This window comes from Tiliqua scincoides, chromosome 4 (assembly GCF_035046505.1).
Source record: "Tiliqua scincoides isolate rTilSci1 chromosome 4, rTilSci1.hap2, whole genome shotgun sequence".
Classification (NCBI taxonomy): Eukaryota; Metazoa; Chordata; class Lepidosauria; order Squamata; family Scincidae; genus Tiliqua; species Tiliqua scincoides.
The window spans coordinates 108973949-108995290 of record NC_089824.1 but is presented as its reverse complement, the minus strand read 5'-3'; the positions used below and the strand labels follow the sequence as shown (position 1 = coordinate 108995290).

Below are 21342 nucleotides of genomic sequence, written 5' to 3'. Positions count from 1 at the left end.
ATGTAGTTGCAAGTCATCAAATGTTCACTGATGTACACACCAAGTGTGAAGAAGTCCTCAAACCAAAATTGCCAATGTGATGCCTTTCCTTAGCCCAATGAAAGCTGGCTCTCCTGTGATGAATGCAGCTCAAATAACTTTCATGAGATTTGACTGCATTTCCTCAAAAATACATAATTGTGATCAAAGACAATCAACGTAAAGTTAATAACATGCTCACAGAAGTCATATGATCGCTTCAGCCTCTAACTGTGTGACAGAAAATCAGCACAAGCCACAATATCTCCAAAACTGCTTAAGGTTCAAAGGGCCAGTACGTGCGTGCCCCAGGATCTGCAGGGGTTCCGTTCTGGAACCTCCCACGGATACCTGAATACATAGGTACTGAGGACACCCCCGCCCTCTGGAGGCTTTTCTGAGCCCCACAGAGGTCATGCACATCTGCCCACAGCCTCTGCGAGGGGCTCAGAAGAGCCTCTGGAGGGTGCAGGGGGCCCCCACATTCGTGGTTGTGAAACTGCAGATACAGGATCTGCAGAAATGGGGCTACCCTGTACAGCAAGATTAAACTGGAAGAAAAGTGAAGGGATTATGGTACGTAATCTTTGTGAGGGCTATGTCCATTGTAGATGACAATCCCATAAACCTCTTCACCTTTCTGTTTGGGGGTAAGAAAAAGCCTCTTACAGCCCACTTTAATCTTGAAACAAGTACCATGGATGGAGCATGCTGGAGCAGAGCATGGGTTATTTTATTTATTTACAAATTTATACCCCACTTTACCTCCCTTATTATAATACCTGGAGGTATTATATTATACCTGGAGGTATTATATAATTACCTGGAGGTAATAATACCTCCATTATTTCCAAAGAATAATGGGCAGGCCCAACATAATCAAAGAAAATATGGGTCTAAAAATTAAGCAAGTTCAAGACCTATCAGTATTATGAAAGATCTAAGGCCTTACAAGAGAACTGATATTTATGTCAGCTGAGCACAGACAGCTTCATTTGTCACAGTTCTCGGAGCTGCTTCAGATATTAAATGCACAAGACAGCAGAGACGGCAACTGCTCATGCAAGCAAGCAGCTAATTTCTGACGTTCTGTGAGATCCCTCCTCTGGTGTGACACCTGCTCACACAAGCCTATCAGTTGTGTGAGCACTAAGTAAGTGAAAATGCATGAAGGATGGCAACAACACAGTACAATATAGTAATGTACTAATGAGCTCCTGTTGCTCCAAGGAAAGCCGTAGGTGTGACTCTGAAAGGCAAACTTCAGCCAGGATACAAATTGGGAAGAAAAGCTAGCTTTAAGCTTTTTTTCATTATATTTAGCACACAGGGAGGCAGTTGACACATCTAAGTGGCCTGCACAAATGCAGAGTCCTGACTTGCTGTGAGCCCCAGTGAGAGCAACTTGTAACTCGCAATTAAAGGTTTAGTCAGCTAATTGCCAATCTTAGTTTACTGGAGCCCCAATCCACCACCAACCTATTTGCATGCATGAGAGAAGGCAATATGGCACTTCCTTTTCTGAAATGTCTTTCTCCCTCTCCAGTCCCCCCTTCTCACTCACCCCCCTGCTTAAGCAGAGATCCCCAGAAATCCAGTGTCTTCCCATTAGGTTTCAAACGCCCTGTGTACAGAAACAGACAGTAATGCTGGTAGACAATATTTGTTTGCACTGCACACTGGCGCGTGTTGTTCTCCACACACACAGACACACTGCTACAGATACGCTCATTGTTTACTGCCTCCCAGAAGATGCAGCCAGCTCATGCTCTTCCATGTTCTGACCACTGCAAGAGGCAGCAATTACCACAGATTATCAGCCCGACAATGACAAGCCGTGTAAAGAGAGACACTGAGCCAACTCTGCCTCCCGGAGACTGGCATATTCAAGTACACTCAGGACATTAATAGCAATTTACGTGCCATCACTGAGGGAAAGCCACAATGGCCCTGTTGGCAGCCTCTTATTTTGAAGGCTGTTATTTGTGGGAGTTACAAGCTATAATCACAACAGAAACTTTCAAAACCCTTATCTTCGGTGACACACCAAATCTATTTCAGAACTGTAATTGCTATGTCACCGGAGAGTTTGCTGCTTAATGCACTCAAATGACATTTAGCGTTTGCAGGGTCATTACAGGGAAGAGAAAATGTAGAGGAGAGCAAAGGAGGGAGGGAAGGGGCTCCTTCTGAGCCAGCTCCTATTGTGCACTCAACTTATTTTTAGAGGGGGCTTTATTTCAGACACCCAATTAAGCAGGAAGGAGAGAGAATCTTTATACAACAGAGACATCCTTAAGATATAAACCTCCCCCCCCCCCGTCCCTCCCTAAGGAGATGTTTTGGATATCAGGAACACTTCCACTTTATCTCATCTATTTCCTAGGCAAGGGCACTCATCCCAAGTGGCCAATCAGATGAGAGATTTGAATGACTTTCACCATGAAGGAACTCACCTGGAAACCTGCTTCTTAGGACAGACAAACCCCCAGAATGTTAAAATGAGGGCTAAATTATTATTATTCATTATTAATAAATAATAATTATAATAATAGATCCAATGAAGTTCTAGGATTCCACAGAACTGCAACTGTGAAACATAGGTGCAAGGGTAGAGTATAACTGCTCCACAGCAATCCTGACAATCTGGGGATCTGTTCCAACACTGCATTTTTGTACACATAGGGCTGTATTTGTTTACCAGGCTTTGGGGCTTTGTAACATGGGAATGGATGTGAGCATGTTAGAAACTCAATCTGGAAAGCATTATTAACTTTTTTTTTAAATTTAACAGATTTAACCTTTCCCCAACAGTGGAGGGGGTTAATTAGGAAAGGAGGGGGTGGAAAAGTAGGTGGGAGATCTGTAATGGAACAAAACAAATCTATATTGATGCAGCCATTCCTATTTTACAAAACATATACATCCCCATATAACATGCGCCTGCATGTCTGAAAATGCAATGGAACTGGAATCAGAGCTGGGTTTCATTTAAAAAATGAACACAGCTCTAAAAATACAGAGCAAAAACAGCTCTAAAAATACAGAGAATACTAATAGAAGAACCAAAACACACACACCCCTCAATTACAAATGCATAGACAGGTTGCTGTTGTACACCTGTTATTTGTCAGTTGCTTCTATTAGCCAGGAGATAGAATGGTTCCCCTAAGCACATGCCTCTGTGGACCCCAACAATCTTAGCTTTTGTCCTCAGGATACCCCTATGAGCTCTGGTTCCTCTCCTTTGCACACGAGTTGTCTCCTAGAATCCAAAACTCAGATTTATGACAAAGCAATATAATTTTCCAAACTCTACAAAATAATCACCCCAAACAAACTGCAACCAGAGCAAATCATGCATACTAAGTATAGGTTTCAAATTGTGCCTAATTTGCATAATTTATTTCAGTCACAGATGTTGGATTTTCTGATTGCACAATTAGATGGTCTTGAAATCAAACGCTTACTGCCTGAATCTTTTCCATCATCAGATCCCTCCTTTATTAATTAAGAGGTTTATTTCTAGCAAATCATATGGGACCAGAGCTCTGAAGGCAGAGTATCCCTCCTCTGCATAATTCATGCCATACACATATAATCCACACCTACTCATGCTTGTAGTACATGCGCTTACCTAATATATTATTATAAAACAAGGAGATAGAATTTAATGGCCATTGCAATTTATCAAAAGAGAAGGGGAGTTAACTGGGAAAGAAGAGGAGATACATTGATTGTGGGTGGGCTGGTTGATTTTGACAGGGCCATGCTCTTCCTTAAGGAGCTGGATTGCAATGTAGGAATTGCAGTTTAGGAACTTAGAACAGATGTTGCTGGTTTTAGATGCCCAGGTGATGCCTGATGCCAGGGATGCATTTTATCAGCTTCTTCTGATTTACCAGCTGGAACATCTCTGGAGCCAAAGGGCTTGGCCACTATTGCTGATATTCTGGTGACTTCCCAATTTGTGAGAAGCAAATGATAGTCCTCTCCTTCATGAATTTGCCCAATCCCCTTTCAGAAGTCATCAAAACTAGTGGTGATCGCTTTGCACAAGGGAGCAAATTCAAGGAATGGAAGATTCATCATGTGAAAAAAATACTTTTTATTCATAAGGAAAATGCTCCTGCCCATCCACCCAATTTGGAGAGATTACCATTTGGAGACAGTTACCATTCTGATTAATGGTATCACTCACATAGTTGGCCACCTCACTACTCATCCCTAGATCATGTATTAACAAGTGAAATAGCATCAGGCCTGATACAGGATCTTGGGGGAACCCACTTCTTACTTCCCTCTGCTGTGAGAACTTTTTTTATAGTCAATGACCAATTTCTTCTTCTTTTTCATCATCATCATCACCACACCCTTATTGGTATAATAAATTTGCATACAATACACAACATATATTCCATAATTAGCTATCCCTGCCCACTCCTATCATATATTAAATCAAATATCATAACAGAAATTCAACTATTAGAATAATGTTGAACATGGTACAACATCTCTAGAGATACGGATGGCAGAAAATCTCTACCACCGTTGAGATGCCAAGTATATCAACTTTATACGGTTGGCTGCCACCTTTGATAACTCCACATCCACACCTCTAAAAATATAATTAATTCTGTCCTGGTCATTCCAGCCTGAGTGAGTGGCCAGGATCGGGGTAAGATAGCATGACCATAAGTCCTGATACAATGGGCAATAGAATAACATATGGTGGAGTGATTCCACACACCCCAATCCACAAGAGCAGAGTCTCTCCTCAGTTGGTGACTCTCTGAATCTGCTGAACAACAGTTGCGAAGGGATGATATTACACCTAGCAAGGGTAAACACCCTTAGCTCTTGGGGACTTTCCAAAAGATGTAGATACTCAGGCCTCCTGCCAAACGTGACCAGAAACTGAAAATAAAGTGGGCAACAAACCTTGGAAGCAGTACCATACAGGTCTTGCTGTTCTATGTCAAAGACCTTACTTTCAAGGTTTAAGCCTGTTCTAAAGTCATCAAACCTAATAAGTCAAGTGCAAGTCCCATAGAATATATCTTCTTACTAAACAGGGCTAACCCTGGAAGAGATACCAAGTCCGACAGGAGACTCCAGAGTAGACAAGCCTGATCCATCAGTGGCCAGTTATAACCTCTTTTTCCAAAGATTTCTAAAAGTATACCTACATTTGAGGCACTGCAGATCTAGCAGTGGTTCTAATGAGCTTGATTTTTTTAAAAGCTTTTTTTTGTTGCTTGCTAGTGTTAAACAACTGGGTCTGAGAGACCTTTGCAGATCTACTCAAAACGATCTCTCTCTCTCTCTCTCTCTCTCTCTCTCTCTCTCGCCTCCAGCGTAGAAAAGGCTGGAAACAGTTAGCTGAAATGCTAATGCTGGAGAAATGAAGGCATCTCACAAGAAAATATGTAGTTGAGAATTAACTGGATTAGTGAAGGAGATGGAAATTGGGAATCAGAAATTTCACTTAGGGTGCAATCTAACCCACTTTCCAGCACTGATGTAAGGGTAATGCAGCTACTAGGTAAGGAAACAAGCATTCCCTTATTTTGAGAAGGTCTCTGTAAGTGCCACCCAGCTGCAGGATGCAACACATGTCCCATTGGCAGAGCTATGCCAGTGCTGGAAAGTGGGTTAGGATTTGGGCCTTAGAGACTTGTTGCTTGGGCTAGGAAGATTAGTTATCCATGCATAAGCTTGGAATACTTGGGAAGGAGAAGAGGATTAGTATAGGAGCAGCTGATATGTAGAAGAGAAGGATGGTTCCTGAGAATGCTGAAGATGAAAAGTATAAATAAATACTTGGACAAAGAAGACAGACTGTTAAATGAAAAAGTAAGAACCAAGAGTTTTGACAGTACTGTACACTCCTTCCTTTTCTCATCTTCTTGAGCATACAGAGATAGACAAACATCTACAGAATTTGCCTTAGATTAAACCAGAAATGATCCGCCCACAATTCCAAATAGGGAAGAAGAGCATCATTTTTTGAACCAATTCAAGGAGGCTTGGAAAATGATCCACCCCCTCAAACCCTTTACGTATTAGTCTTTGCAACAGTGGTGGGAGAAACCACAGTAATGGCACCATGAAGTGCAAGGAGGGATGCTTTTTCCCTACCCCTCTATGTACCCTGACAAATTGTTTAGCAGTATGCCACAGCATAGTGAATGTTAAGATAAAAGGTGATGGTACTGAACTTGAATGCGTGCATGAATTTACATTCCTTGGGTCACAGATTCATCAAAGCAGTGACTGCAGCCCAGAAATAAAACCCCGAATTGTACTAGGTCAAACAGCAATGAAGAGCATGAAATGGATATGGAAAAGCAAGGACATAAGCTTAAATACCAAATGCAGATTAGTTCAAACTATTGTGTTTACCATTGTCACCTATGGCTGCAAAAGTTAGACAATGAAAAAAGCAGAAGGAAAATTGACTCATTCGAGCTATGGTGTTGGAGAAGAGTCTTGTGTATTCCATGGACAGCCAAGGGCACCAACAAGTGAGTACTAGAGCAAATTAAACCGGACATGTCATTGGAAGCATCATCAAACAACAGCTCACATATTTTGGCCATGTCATGCGATCACATTCAATGGAAAGAGCAATTATGCTTGGAATGGTTGGTGGAAAAAGAAAGAAAGCCAGGTCGTCCAAAGACAAGATGGCTGGACACCAAAAAGGCTGATATTAATCAGGCCATAGAGCAACTGAAAGAAATGGTCCAAGACGGAAAACTTTGGCACCACTTAGTCCATAGGATTGCTGAAAGTCGGACCCGACTGAATACAGCTTCAAGAAGAAGATGCCAGAGTAAGTAAGTTAAGAGTAAGTGAGGCTGATGGGGAAGCTGGCAGGGGGCAAGGGAGGAAAGCTGGCAAAGTTCAGACTTGGAGAAGGAGAACTGGGGCTTTTGAAGATCTCCTCTCCCTTTGCGGAGAACATTTTTAAGCCTCAGGTTCTCCCAGTTGCATAGCTACGAGGGGGAACAGCACTAGGTTTTGCAGGGTGCCTCAACAAGCAGTGCAAACTGCCCCTCCCCCTCATCACCTGAGCCATTCCTGGCAGTGAGAGCAACGCGGATGAGACGCCAACACTTTGCACTCGCTGCCTGGAATGGCTCTGATGACATGGGGGGAAGGACAGGTTGCAAGGCGCATTGAGGCACCCTGCAAAACTTTGCATCGTTGCTTGGAAAGCTTAGACATTTCATACCAGAAAATATGCACAAACGTTTGGGTGTAAAGGTGTTTGAGATAGAAAGAACTGCTATCTGCCCATAGGAGTCTGGTAGTTTCTCACTTTAATGTTCATAAGAACATAAGAACATAAGAACAGCCCCACTGGATCAGGCCATAGGCCCATCTAGTCCAGCTTCCTGTATCTCACAGCGGCCCACCAAATGCCCCAAGGAGCACACCAGATAACAAGAGACCTGCATCCTGGTGCCCTCCCTTGCATCTGGCATTCTGACATAACCCATTTCTAAAATCAGGAGGTTGCGCATACACATCATGGCTTGTACCCCATAATGGATTTTTCCTCCAGAAACTTGTCCAATCCCCTTTTAAAGGCGTCTAGGCTAGACGCCAGCACCACATGCTCTGGCAAGGAGTTCCACAGACCGACCACACGCTGAGTAAAGAAATATTTTCTTTTGTCTGTCCTAACCCGCCCAACACTCAATTTTAGTGGATGTCCCCTGGTTCTGGTATTATGTGAGAGTGTAAAGAGCATCTCCCTATCCACTCTGTCCATCCCCTGCATAATTTTGTATGTCTCAATCATGTCCCCCCTCAGGCGTCTCTTTTCTAGGCTGAAGAGGCCCAAACGCCGTAGCCTTTCCTCATAAGGAAGGTGCCCCAGCCCCGTAATCATCTTAGTCGCTCTCTTTTGCACCTTTTCCATTTCCACTATGTCTTTTTTGAGATGCGGCGACCAGAACTGGACACAATACTCCAGGTGTGGCCTTACCATAGATTTGTACAACGGCATTATAATACTAGCCGTTTTGTTCTCAATACCCTTCCTAATGATCCCAAGCATAGAATTGGCCTTCTTCACTGCCGCCGCACATTGGGTCGACACTTTCATCGACCTGTCCACCACCACCCCAAGATCTCTCTCCTGATCTGTCACAGACAGCTCAGAACCCATCAGCCTATATCTAAAGTTTTGATTTTTTGCCCCAATGTGCATGACTTTACACTTACTGACATTGAAGCGCATCTGCCATTTTGCTGCCCATTCTGCCAGTCTGGAGAGATCCTTCTGGAGCTCCTCACAATCACTTCTGGTCTTCACCACTCGGAAAAGTTTGGTGTCGTCTGCAAACTTAGCCACTTCACTGCTCAACCCTGTCTCCAGGTCATTTATGAAGAGGTTGAAAAGCACCGGTCCCAGGACAGATCCTTGGGGCACACCGCTTTTCACCTCTCTCCATTGTGAAAATTGCCCATTGACACCCACTCTCTGCTTCCTGGCCTCCAACCAGTTCTCAATCCATGAGAGGACCTGTCCTCTAATTCCCTGACTGTGGAGTTTTTTCAGTAGCCTTTGGTGAGGGACCGTGTCAAACGCCTTCTGAAAGTCCAGATATATAAGTCCACGGGTTCTCCCAAATCCACATGCCTATTGACCTTTTCAAAGAATTCTAAAATGTTTGTGAGGCAAGACTTACCCTTACAGAAAGTAAGGCTATAAACTCTACAGGAGGGACAGGCAGGGGCATGTTGGAGGTGGGGTGGCCCTTTATGTTAAGGAAGGGATAGAATCCAGCAAAGTAGAGACTGAGGGTGGGTCCGACTCCACTGTAGAATCTCTGTGGGTTAAATTACCAGGCTTGTGCAGCGATGTAATACTGGGGGCGTGCTATCGTCCTCCAGACCAGAAATTGGATGGGGACCTTGAAATGAGGAAACAGATCAGGGAGGTGACAAGGATGGACAGGGTTGTAATCATGGGGGACTTCAATTATCCTCATATTGACTGGGTCAATTTGTGTCCTGGTCACGATAAGGAAACCGGATTTCTTGACGTGCTAAATGACTGTGGCTTAGAGCAGCTAGTCACGGAGCCCACCAGAGGACAGGTGACTCTGGATTTAATATTGTGCAGTACGCAGGACCTGGTTAGAGATGTAAACATTACTGAGCCATTGGGGAACAGTGATCATGCTGCGATCCGTTTTGACATGCACGTTGGGGGAAGAATACCAGGCAAATCTCTAACAAAAACCCTTGACTTCCGACGGGCAGACGTCCCCCAAATGAGGAGGCTGGTTAGAAGGAGGTTGAAAGGGAGGGTAAAAAGAGTCCAATCTCTCCAGAGTGCATGGAGGCTGCTTAAAACAACAGTAATAGAGGCCCAGCAGAGGTGTATACCGCAAAGAAAGAAGGGTTCTACTAAATCCAGGAGAGTGCCCACATGGCTAACCAGCCAAGTTAGAGAGGCTGTGAAGGGCAAGGAAGCTTCCTTCCATAAATGGAAGTCTTGCCCTAATGAGGAGAATAAAAAGGAACATAAACTGTGGCAAAAGAAATGTAAGAAGGTGATATGGGAGGCCAAGCGAGACTATGAGGAACGCATGGCCGGCAACATTAAGGGGAACAATAAAAGCTTCTTCAAATATGTTAGAAGCAGGAAACCCGCCAGAGAAGCGGTTGGCCCTCTGGATGGTGAGGGAGGGAAAGGGGAGATAAAAGGAGACTTAGAGATGGCAGAGAAATTAAATGAGTTCTTTGCATCTGTCTTCACGGCAGAAGACCTCGGGCAGATACCGCTGCCCGAACGGCCCCTCCTGACCGAGGAGTTAAGTCAGATAGAGGTTAAAAGAGAAGATGTTTCAGACCTCATTGATAAATTAAAGATCAATAAGTCACCGGGCCCTGATGGCATCCACCCAATAGTTATTAAGGAATTGAAGAATGAAGTTGCAGATCTCTTGACTAAGGTATGCAACTTGTCCCTCAAAACGGCCATGATGCCAGAAGATTGGAGGATAGCAAATGTCACGCCTATTTTTAAAAAGGGAAAGAGGGGGGACCCGGGAAACTATAGGCCGGTCAGCCTAACATCCATACCGGGTAAGATGGTGGAATGCCTAATCAAAGACAGGATCTCAAAACACATAGATGAACAGGCCTTGCTGAGGGAGAGTCAAACTATATATGGTTCCTTCCCATAGGATCCAGTTTGCGCTTCCTGGTCATTAATATGAAAAAGTCAAGAAAACACTTTCTTATCCATATTGTATCCAGAATGTAAGAGTTTAGCAATAGGAGCCTGAACCAGTACTTTGCATGAATGAAAGAGATTTTGTGGAAGCAGGATCTAATCCATTAATGGGGCAATGCAGAAGTGTTCTGGGAACACAGCAAGAAGTGTCTGGGTCCAGGATTCCAGACATTATTGGTGAAGGGATTTGTGGTTCTACAAAGCTGACACTGAGTCATGTGAATCATTTGCTCTTTTTATAGATATTCATCTTCCCATTGGACAAAAACCAAACTTGGTAGACACTTATGACAAGAAGCCAAGTAATAATCAATAACGATCAAGAGTATTTTATCTGGAATTTATGGTACCCTATTAAGACTGGACACCAAAAAGAATAAAATGGAATCAAGATCTGAATCAAAATACTGTATATCTGACCATATTTGGTATTATCTCTAGGAAAAAGGTATTAAATTGTCCCAATGTATCAATATTACTAAAGATTCGTATTATAGGATCAGGACATGTTGGCATCAGGACATGTAGGCCACTAACAGCCTAATCCTGAGCTGCCCGGTGCACAGGGCTGCAGCAGTGCCAAAAATGGCTGCTACTGTATCCAGCGCAGTCCAGGCAGCCACCACTTCCTCCTCAGCAGAAGGGGACTTTTGTTCCCTTCCCCAGGTAAACCAAGTAGCCCTACAATGGGGCTACTTGATTCTACGACAAACTGAAAGTTGGCATAGAATTCAGAGCTTCTGTGTCGGGCAGCCATTCCGCCTCCGTCCAGTTCCACTCCCTCCCCTGGCGTGCCTCCTCCCCAGCGCTGGACTTGCACTGGCACTAAGGTCTGCAGTTTCCAGAAGCCTATCGACAAGTTTAAGTGAGGACTTGTACTGTTTCTGAGTAGTTGAACAGGCATAGTTAGATTAAAATTAAGAACTGGGTTGAAGTTATAAAAAGTTCATGGTGCTTGAATTATCTGTATAGCAAACCCCAATGTCTGGCCACTGGCTGAAGACTGAATGTGGATATACAGAGACCACTTGGATGACTTAGCACAGCTTAGTGGTAGAGTACTTGTTATGCAAGCAGAAGATCCCAGGTTCAGACCCTGGCATTTCAAAGTAGGACAGATACCCTGTCTTAAAACCATGAAGAGCTGCTGCCAGGCAGCAGTGGTACAGGTACCATCAGTGGTACTTGAGGTGGGGTCTGGTGTTATTTGCAGGACTCTTGGGCACCTGCCACCTAGCAACGAGACCAAGAACGTGACACAACAAACAGTGGTAGGAGGCTCAACTCGGCAGACAGAGCTCTAAAGCATGATTTTCTGCTTGAAAAAGCCCTCTGATCCACCCTAAGCCTCTTACTAGGGTTGATCATGTTGCATCTGGCCTCCCAATCCAGAAGTAACTGATGACGATGTCATTGCCAGTCACTTCTGGTAGTACTTCGAATATGTGGACCATGTGAAGTGGTAAGGCAGAGGACAAATGTTGAGAAACACAGTTGTAGACAATATTTAAACTAGATGGACCTATGGTCTGACAGCCTTCTGTATTCCTCTTATTAAACAGTGGACAATAAATAGGGAGGGGCTCATGGGACAACCTAGTCCAGCTCAGGATATCTGCTCCCTTGACTGACACCTTTTCAGCCTCTCCTTGGGGAAAGGAGATTCCATAGCCTCCCTCAGCAACTGTTCTACTGCCAACACCACTTTAAATTAGGGGACACTTCTAATATTTAACCAAAATATACGTCCAGTAGTTTAGACTCATTGCTTCATGTGATATGAAGAAATGTAACTTTTCTTCCCCCCTTCCCTAACCCCACCTCCCTCAAAGCATTCTTTATTCCCTCTTCCAAAATAACTAGTCAATCACAATCTGAAGACAAATTGCATCACACTACTTTGGATATTACAGCAGATTCCCATTTTGCAGTTTCTCTTTAGTAAATACTACCAAATTAATTTAATTTTGCACCTGGGGTGCAGTAAGGCAACATCGGATTCATTCTAGCTTTCATAAACTCTTATGTGCACCTTCTGTATTGTCTTTCTTTAGCAGAGAATCCCCCATGTTTTGGTGTAGCCCTGAAATTTACTATTTTCAAATAGTATTGTAGTGAGCAGGGTCTCTCCTAAAGGAGTGGGGGGGGGGGGAGAAACAGGGTTGATTTTTACAGAAGTATCATCTTTTACCACGCTCAGTCTCTGCTTCATTTACTCCTCTATGTTAGAGAGCCAGAATGGAAATGAATTCAGCTAAGAGATTAACGTGGAACGATGGGGTCTTTCATGTGGCATTTTCAAGCCCAGTATTTGCAACGGGTTTATATAATCAGACATAATTGTCTGCACATGTTCAGTTGCATTTGCTTCAGAACGCTTTGCTGTCCTTGCCTGGTGACGTCACAGCTCAGTGATAATGTGGGAGCCTGGATGTCTGTGAGGAATTCAGATGAAGTCTGCTCAGAATTCCAACAACAAAGCCATGGCCCATGCTTTGTGACATTCCTGCCCTTCCTCTCTGCCCAGCAATGGACTCCAAGGAGCTTTTTCCTCACTCCAGAAAAGACTGTCTTCAGTCTTGGGGAAAAGACTGAAGATAATAATAAAGTTTCCTCTTACTTGGAAAAAGAACACATCAATAATGATGAGGCATTGCCTCAATAGAGTCTTTGGAGGACTTTTGCTATGACTTGGAATGGAGGTGGCATGGGAGGTGGAAATTAAGCCCCTTGGGCTAAATCAACTTTACATTACAATTAACTTATATAACGTTAGTTATAAATAAAATGACGTGGTAGAATTCTGGACTGTACTGCTTCAGAATGCAGAAGACTATAAACGTTTTAATGCTACCCATGTTAAAATGCCCTGCACACAGTAAACTTACAAGCATCAGGGAAAGGAGCATTAAAGCCTTTTTCCCTGATATGCTAGTTTACTACATGAAATTGTTTGTTTTTTTAAATATGGGGAAGCATTCAAAAAAGTGTTTCATGTGTATTATGTCAATGTAAGTTTTACAACATGTCTGTAAGGCAAGATACTCGTATAATTATCCCCATAGTGAGAATTCATGACAGTGGCAATATTCAGCACAAGGAAGTCCTTCTTCATTGCTCAGTCTCTTAAACACTATGCTATACCAGCTCTGATGTGACAGGGTAGCCATGGTTTATGTTCATGTGTCTGCTTCATTCAAGAGTAATGCTGGTGATTTCTAATTTTAACATTAAATGGAGCTCCCAGGTAGATATATCCTCCCATCCTCCTTTCCCTACACTTTATCGCTTCAGGCATTTTTCTCCCAGCCTGGCTTACTTTTGGTATCAGGCTGGGTGAAAAGAGCCTGGAATAAGGTGGAGAAGAAAGGAGGGATCAGTTCCCTCACCTATGCATTCTACCTGATATTAAACACTTCACACATGACTAGGGCAGGCACAAGAACAACAAACTTGGTTGCCCCCAACATGTCTAGTTTGGTCATCCATTTATCACCACATCCTGAGTAATCTGTACATTGTCTCTTAATCATCCTGTCTAGCACATGATGATCTCTTTTAGTGACATCTCCCCACAAACACAAAATTCATACGCTTCCCCTGTCAACAACTCTTACCCAGCCTGCACACCAGTGAGTTCTCATTACCTCCGTTGGTAATCTAAACACTTGGCTATCATTGTCTCTTAATTTTGCACTTTAACAAAAAGGATGAGAGGGGAAAAATGGAGAGATGTGGACTTCAATCAACAATCAATCAACAGTATTTATATACCGCTTTTCAACTAAAAGTTCACAAAGCGGTTTACAGAGAAAAATCAAATAACGTAAATGGCTCTGGCAAGCAGTTTCAGTGTTTTCCCTCACATCACATCTTATCCTTGGTGCTTTTATTTCAAATTGACATGAGCTCATGGAGAATGCCTGGCAGGGCCAATGGCAGCATGCAGCACATCCCCACTGAATAAAGACTTGCTTTGCTCAGCACTGTGGTTAGAGAAGAAGGCACTAGAAATTATGAAGGTTATCTGAAAAAGGCAGGAGGGAAGCCTCTAAGCCCTGCAATGCCCATCTACCACCTCTCCAATTGGCATTCCCATATTCAAGGCACGTATGCAAAGAAAGATCAAACTGCAGAGCCACATTTCATCCTTCCAGTATTTTCAGGTTGATTCTTGAGCATGGCTCTCCTTATGACCTCTAAAGGGGCAGAGAGAAGCCCCAACATTGTGCATGGCAGCCTCCTTTTCCAGGCTGCCCTCTTGTCCCAGCTTGCTGTCATCGCTGCTGAGATGGTGGATGATTGATCTGAGAAATGAAGTTGGATTGCTGTCCCGAATCTACACTCGGTTCTCCTTGTGTCTGTCTGATCGATTTCACTCTGTACGACACAGCTTGTCGCTATGAATTTTCATGCTAGTCAGGAGCCGCCAGCGCAAACCAGAACAAGTAGAAGATGTTCCCCTCCACCCTGTCCCTCTTCTTTTTGTTATTTTGATTCATGAACTATTATTGTTATTATTGTCATCATTATTATCATGTTTCTGCCTTTTGACGCTGATTAAGGTTAGAGAGGGGCTGGCGCTATTTTTGCACAGCACAGAGCATCCAGCTGCAGTGGGCTCCGGCCCTTGGCCTTCTTGTTGAAGACGTCTAGGTCCTGGTTTGTGGTGACATCTCCTACCACTGTTGCACTAGGTGTCACCTGTTTAACAGCTCCTCTCAGTAGAATGCAAGTGGCCGCAGGTGCCGTGTGAATGCTGATCGTGTCTGACAGCCCTAGACGCCAGCTGCCTGCACAAGGCCTGCCCAGTCGCCACTTTTTTGCAGATAGAACTCTGCCGTTGGCGTGACCGATACAGAAGCAATAAACTAGGTGACCGTAAAGCCAAGACAAGTCCTACTAAGTGGCATTCTGAGCCCTATGGCTTTGAAATAATTGGGAGTGAGAGAACAAAAAAGAGAAAAAAGGAAGCCTATTTTTCTTACACTGATGCCCTGCGGACTATACATCTGACTTGCTGCGAGCCCGTCACTGTATCCTCCTGTCTGGCTGATAACATGGCGAAGGGTATCCACCTAAACAGACCAACAACAAAGAGAGAATTAAGAACACAGCGATTAAACGGCAAAATTGCTTCTTTTTTCATTTAAACATGAATACATGATAGTCAAGATTTCCAGGTGTTTACTTCCAAGAGAGAAGAGATGCTTCCTCCCACCATTACCCCCACCCACTGCCACAATCACTGATATTAGCATTCCATATTGGATTCTTAGCATACCAGAGGATGGTGGGGAGAAAAACATGGGGTAAAGTCATCGATCCCTAATATGGTCCCCTTGCTAAGCCATCCACCAGCCATTCAGCCCAAGATTTCTCAATGGCACTGGCAACTGAAGAGAGCTCACTTGATATAAGTGAGCACGTATAAGACTATCAGCACCTCACATCTCAAGGCCATTCATCCCTCTTCACCATTCTGGGCTGCCTGCCACTCACTCTTCACATTCAGGGCAGCAATGCAACTTGGTTTGGCTTTCAACGCACACTGACATGGGCTGGACATGTCTGGGTGGCTGCTGACATTTTCTAGAATGCCAATGGGACAGGACAGGTGAGAGGAGGCTCCAGAAAAGGTTGTAAATATGGAAGAATGGCAGCACTTGCTGTTGTAATACTGCATAAAAAGGAAGAACTTTATACTCCTGACATGATTTCCCACACCCTTCCATGTCAAAGTGGCTTCTAGGATAGGGTGGCTGCCAAGATCTGGTTTGACAGTGACATGGAGGAAGGGCACTTCCGTAGTTCAACACCATTCTTTCAGCATTAGGCTAAAACATGGAAGTCTTGAAAAACTCTGAAGTACAAATATCTGGTCCCTTCTCCCAGAAAATCCATAAAGCAATCTGCACTTTGCATGGCACTCTTTCAGTTCAAAATCTTAAATCTCTTTTCCTCCTATTATAACTATCAAGCCAGAGCCAAATGCATTCACAAAGCGTGGGCAAGATCCCTGAAGGCTTTTTGTTTGTTTGTTTGTTTGTTTTCTTATTTTGGTTTTGAAGGCTGGTTTTTTGTTTTTGTTTTTGACTGGAATGTTGCTTACAGAGTTTCGATTCCTCTCTTGGGACAGGAATGGGGAAAGCCAATAGGATCAAAGGCTCTTTGTTCTGACACTGATGCATTCACTGGCAGTACATCCGATGGATCCCTACCTGTGACTGCACGTTGGCTCCAACCTGGGCCCCTTGGTAAGAATCCCCATTGAGTGACTGCACGCTCATGAACAAATCTCCAGAGTTTGACATGTTAAAAGAACTGGAAGAACCTGGAAAGGAAAGAGTGAGGCACCTGAATCATAGAAAGGAAGAGGATCGACCACACGCCTGTCAGCCAAGAAGAAGGAATGACATGCAAAGCCACCCCAAACAGGAAACAAAACAATCAGGTTAGTAGCATGGAAGGTAGAGCAAGCAAAATTAAAATAAAAAATAGAGAGTGAGGATGCACTGCAAGAGCGGTCAATGATGCATCTCAAAAAAGCTTGCCCTCTAACAACTTTGCAACAGAAAGTAATCCTTTGGAACTCTCTGATTACTGACGCATGGTGCTATCAAGTAGGAACCCTTCATATTTGGGCACATTATTTCTCTTTTTAGCTGTGGGAGGTCGCTTCATTGCCATGGAAAACATTCCAATCCCTTAGCAACCTTTGGTATTTTCAGCTGTGGTGGCTACAAGGGAAGGTCTAATTATCCTAAGATGACTCCCTGTAAATATGGGTGCACAGCAAATATATGTGGAGCATGCCATGCTTAGAAGCTACCAGTTAAAGGAAGGGTGCAGGTGACAGCCCTCCCTCCCCTCAATGAAACTATCATGACCAGCCTGACAGGGTAGCAAAACCTGGCACAGAGGCAAAGGCCGCAGGTTCAGCCCCTGGCATCCCACACATCCAGACAGGCAAATAAGTTGTCATCTGTTAGGCAGAGGAGAAAATGGACCACAATAATGTGCTTAGCTGTATCTCTCTAAGCAAACAAGAAGACTCAGTCTTCAGACATAAGTTCAACTTCCCCCATACCTTCTCCTACAGGGAAAATAATGGCAAACCTAATTGGAATGCATGAGATAGTTGGAAGGGATTATTTTGAAACTCTCGTGCAACTCAGCATGTTAAGTGTGAGACAGCTCAACGTGCAAGGTTTAGTTCTAAGCATGACATTAGGCTTGAAGGGAGAGACTTCAGGGGCCCAGGTCAGCTCCGCTGCATTATGACAATGCCACACTGCTCAATGGGTCCTCTTGGAAGATACGCAACCCCTGCGCTCCTTGTGGAATTGCCCAACAATGTCATCCAGGCAGAAGCTCTGTGAACCTTCACCTGTATTCTGGCTTTGCAAACACATTTGGTCAAGCCCTCATTCCTAAAGCAAAGTGGGAAGGCTTAGCTGAAAAGAACAGAAATGAGGAGTTCCCCTGCAAATTTCTCCCCTGCCTAATCTCCCTCCCCCTACATAAGAGCCTTCCTCAAGGAGAAATTTTAGGTCACAATCATCAACAGGGGCCCCTCCTGGAGCGAACTGAAAGATCCCCACTGATTTCAGCAGTCATTGGAAGATTCCTTGAAAGTGTGGGGAAGCAAATTCAAAAGAAGTACATTTGGCCAAATCCATGGATCACAGACAAATGATCACTGCTGTACAACAGATAATCCCAAGTGTCGCGTGAAAGTGATACTGATTGCTTTCCAAAACCTCCCATTCCTGTGCTGTACTTCATAGAGTGACTAATTTTTTAGAATGCTACCCCCTCCCCCGCAGCAAAAATACCCAAAAACAAAAAGGCCATGTTTATGTCAATATTTTGTTTTACAAGGCACCGGTCTTCTGAGCATACAGAGCGCTTACCAACCTTAATTACTCAAGTCTAATTACTCAAGACTAATTTTTTAGAATGCCACCCCCCCCCCCCCCCCACAGCAAAAACAAAAACACAAAGGCCATGTTTATATCAATATTTTGTCTTACAAGGCACCGGTCTTCTGAGCATACAGAGACCTTACCAACCTTAATTACTCAAGTCTCACAAGAACGTCACCAGGGCAAAGGAAGTATGGTTTTCTCCCCTTAACAGATGGTCTCAGCAAATGAGTTGGATTTTCAAGGTCATGTAGCAAGGCAACAATATCACCAAGAACACACCCTAGGAATCCTGTGGGCTTCCTTTCCTTCTTCTGGCTACTCATAATCATTTTGGAACTTCTGTTTTGCTTTGCTTTTCATGTGCTTCAACAGAGGAGCCTCTTAACTTAAGCCTCTTTTCAAAATATCCCACCAAATAAATGGAAACAGCATCTACTTAACAAACACTACATTGTGACTGAACTTGCAAGACAGAAGAAGAAAAAAGCAACAAACATCCACTTCAAATAACACCATTAAAGGCATGAGAGAGATACCATTTACAGGCTCTATTTTGCTGTTGAATAGCACGGTCTACCTCTAAGATGTTCTCCTAAGGAAATGAATGGGAGCTGCACAAGACCACTATTGTAGTTGTGGAGAGTTCCCATTCATTTCCATGGGGCTTGTACAGGAGAATATTCCAGTGGATTGTGCTTAGTTTCCTAAAATGTATGTGCATATCTAAATAGTAAGTATGTCTTGCTGCTGCCACTGCTGTGGTATATGCAAAGATAAATATGCGCATACCAATAGTATTCACATTGTACAGATGCATTTGTGTCAGAGCAGTAAGTGCTGAGATGGCCCTTAGTGCCATCTGTAGTGCTGCTTCAGCATTTTGGCATAATACAAAATCTTGAGGGGGGGGGGGGGAGAAGCTACAAAAAGCCTGGGATTTTGACTAAGCAGCTCCAAGGGACAATGCAAATAGTGGTAAAACAAGACAATATATAAAATCATCAATAGTTTGCTGCCCTTTCATGGTACCGCAAAATCTCTGCCTGAGTTAGCCACGTCATCCTCCTAATGATAGGATCAGTTCTGAGCACAGCACTATCTACTTCAATGAGAACCTAGAAATTTCACAATTCAACTTTAACGTTATTTTTCATCTTTCAACATTCCACAGGTGCTTAACCTGATCAGGAACCTCCAAATTTGCTTTGAAATGTCATTTTAAGCAAAGTTCTGTAAAAGTTCTAAGGCAGCAGTTCTCACATTTTTCAAACTTCGGAGCCCTTTACAGTCCTGGAGTCTTGGGGAGCCCCAGAGTGCTGGCACCAGTGATGTAGCTAAGGGGGGTGCCAGAGAAATCAATTGCCTTGGTACCATCCTTGGGGGGGGGGAGGTATCAGGGAGTGCCATGTGGAAGGCTTTTGAGGCCTGGAAAGGCTGTGTGCAGCCTGCCCAAGTCTCAGAAGGCCTTAGAAGTCCCGCCAAAGGCTTAGAAAGGCATTTCTGGTCTTACTGAAAACCGGAAGTGCCTTTCTAAGGCTTCTGGCAGGCCAGGGGGTGTTCAAAATTTTTGAGCCCCTGGGTGCCAGATTGTGTAGCTATACTACTGGCTGCAAGTTCACAGAGTGGCATAGCACTGGCGGACATGTATAGTGTGCTTGTGGAGCTTCTGAAGAGGTCTTAGAGAGCCCCAGCACTCTCAGGAGCACACTTTGAGAAATGCTGGTCTAACGATTTTGTGCCTTCTCTCTGCTGGCCTCCATTCAATGGACTCCTTATCGGCCTCATATACATTCCTTTACCCACCCAAATTTTTACCACTTGGTCTGCCACTGTGAGACTACACAAATATCATTGCTCAGTAGTTGAGTTGGCTCAGAAGATGCTCCTACTTCTCACTATAGCCTTCAGAATGTTATGACCCCTTGTACACAAGAAGTAAGAATATCCTAACCTGGCTGCAGGATAACTGAAGTAAAGAGGCCTTAAAATGCAAAATAAGACACCCCCCCCCCAAGATAAGTAGTGGTGGTGGTGGGGCGCGCAGTGGGACACACAGAAGTGATCATGGGCTATTGTAAGAAAAAACAACAGAAAATCTATGCATTAAAACAGCAGAATTAGGTGAAAATTTGGGAATCATTGAGAATATTCACTTTTTAAAAATGTTTCATATTCTTGACCTGACAAATGCCCAGAAACCAAAATATGCATGTTTTTGAGAGCTGCTAGTGTCTGGAGAGACATTTGTTTTGCCCCGCTACAAGCCCTACTGACTCCCTGTTCATGTTCACCTCCCTCAGACCCAGTTTATTTCCTTCACATCTGTGTTTCAGTTGTCCAAACCATATATAATTGTACTTAATATTTGTTTAGTGCTTTCTGAGTGGGCAAAGCACTTCAAATGCCTTGAGGCATTATTAGAAACCTGTAAGCAGGATGGGTGAAAATACTGATAACGAAATAAAAATACATAACACCGCTTTCTGCACTTCTCATTTTTGTAAAACAAACAAAAACCTGGCATCTGCGAAAAAATAAAATAATTTTATCTGGCTTTTATTTATTATTTAATGGGGGATACATGGGTAACAACTATGGCTGCATCTGCTGACATTATACCACTTACCTAGTACACTTTTAAAGCTAATATACTTTATGCTTATAAAGTAAATTTGAATGAAAACACATAACACTACTTTCTGCATTTCTAAACACCGAGATTCACAAAAAATAAAACAATCACCCACCTCTAGCTGGAAGGCTAATCATTTTATCCCTTCACTGCAGCTGGGACTGAGAGGGAGTAGCTTCCTCACGGCCACCTACTAAATTCATGGCAGTGGTATGATATGAACCCACATGTTTCCCCAAGGAGTCCAGAGGCAGCATACTTGGATCTTCTCCCCTCCCAATGTTATCTTCACAACAACTTTGTGAAGTAGGTTAGGTTGAGAGAGCATGAGTCTCACAAGACTACTCTGTGAACTACATGGCTTCATAAAAAGATTACCTAGATCAATATATGGTCATGATAGCTAGAAGCCTGTCACCATGTTCACTAACAGTATGCCTCTGATTCTGACTAACAGTATGCCTCTGACTCCCAGAGACTGGCCTGTGAACCTTTCTGAG

General features: G+C 43.6%; 1 protein-coding gene across 2 annotated transcripts in view; it reads right to left on the bottom strand.

Moving 5' to 3' along the window:
* Window positions 1-21342, bottom strand: part of PBX1 (PBX homeobox 1) — a 260512-nt gene that overhangs the window by 7313 nt on the left and 231857 nt on the right. Inside the window, exons 7-8 of one of the 2 annotated variants that reach the window (XM_066623805.1) lie at window positions 16501-16613; window positions 15268-15357 (exon numbers count right to left, since the gene is read on the bottom strand). In XM_066623805.1, the coding sequence (XP_066479902.1) occupies window positions 15268-15357; window positions 16501-16613 (203 nt within the window). The remainder of the gene's footprint in view (window positions 1-15267; window positions 15358-16500; window positions 16614-21342) is intronic. The other variant, XM_066623806.1, reaches the window with a different exon arrangement.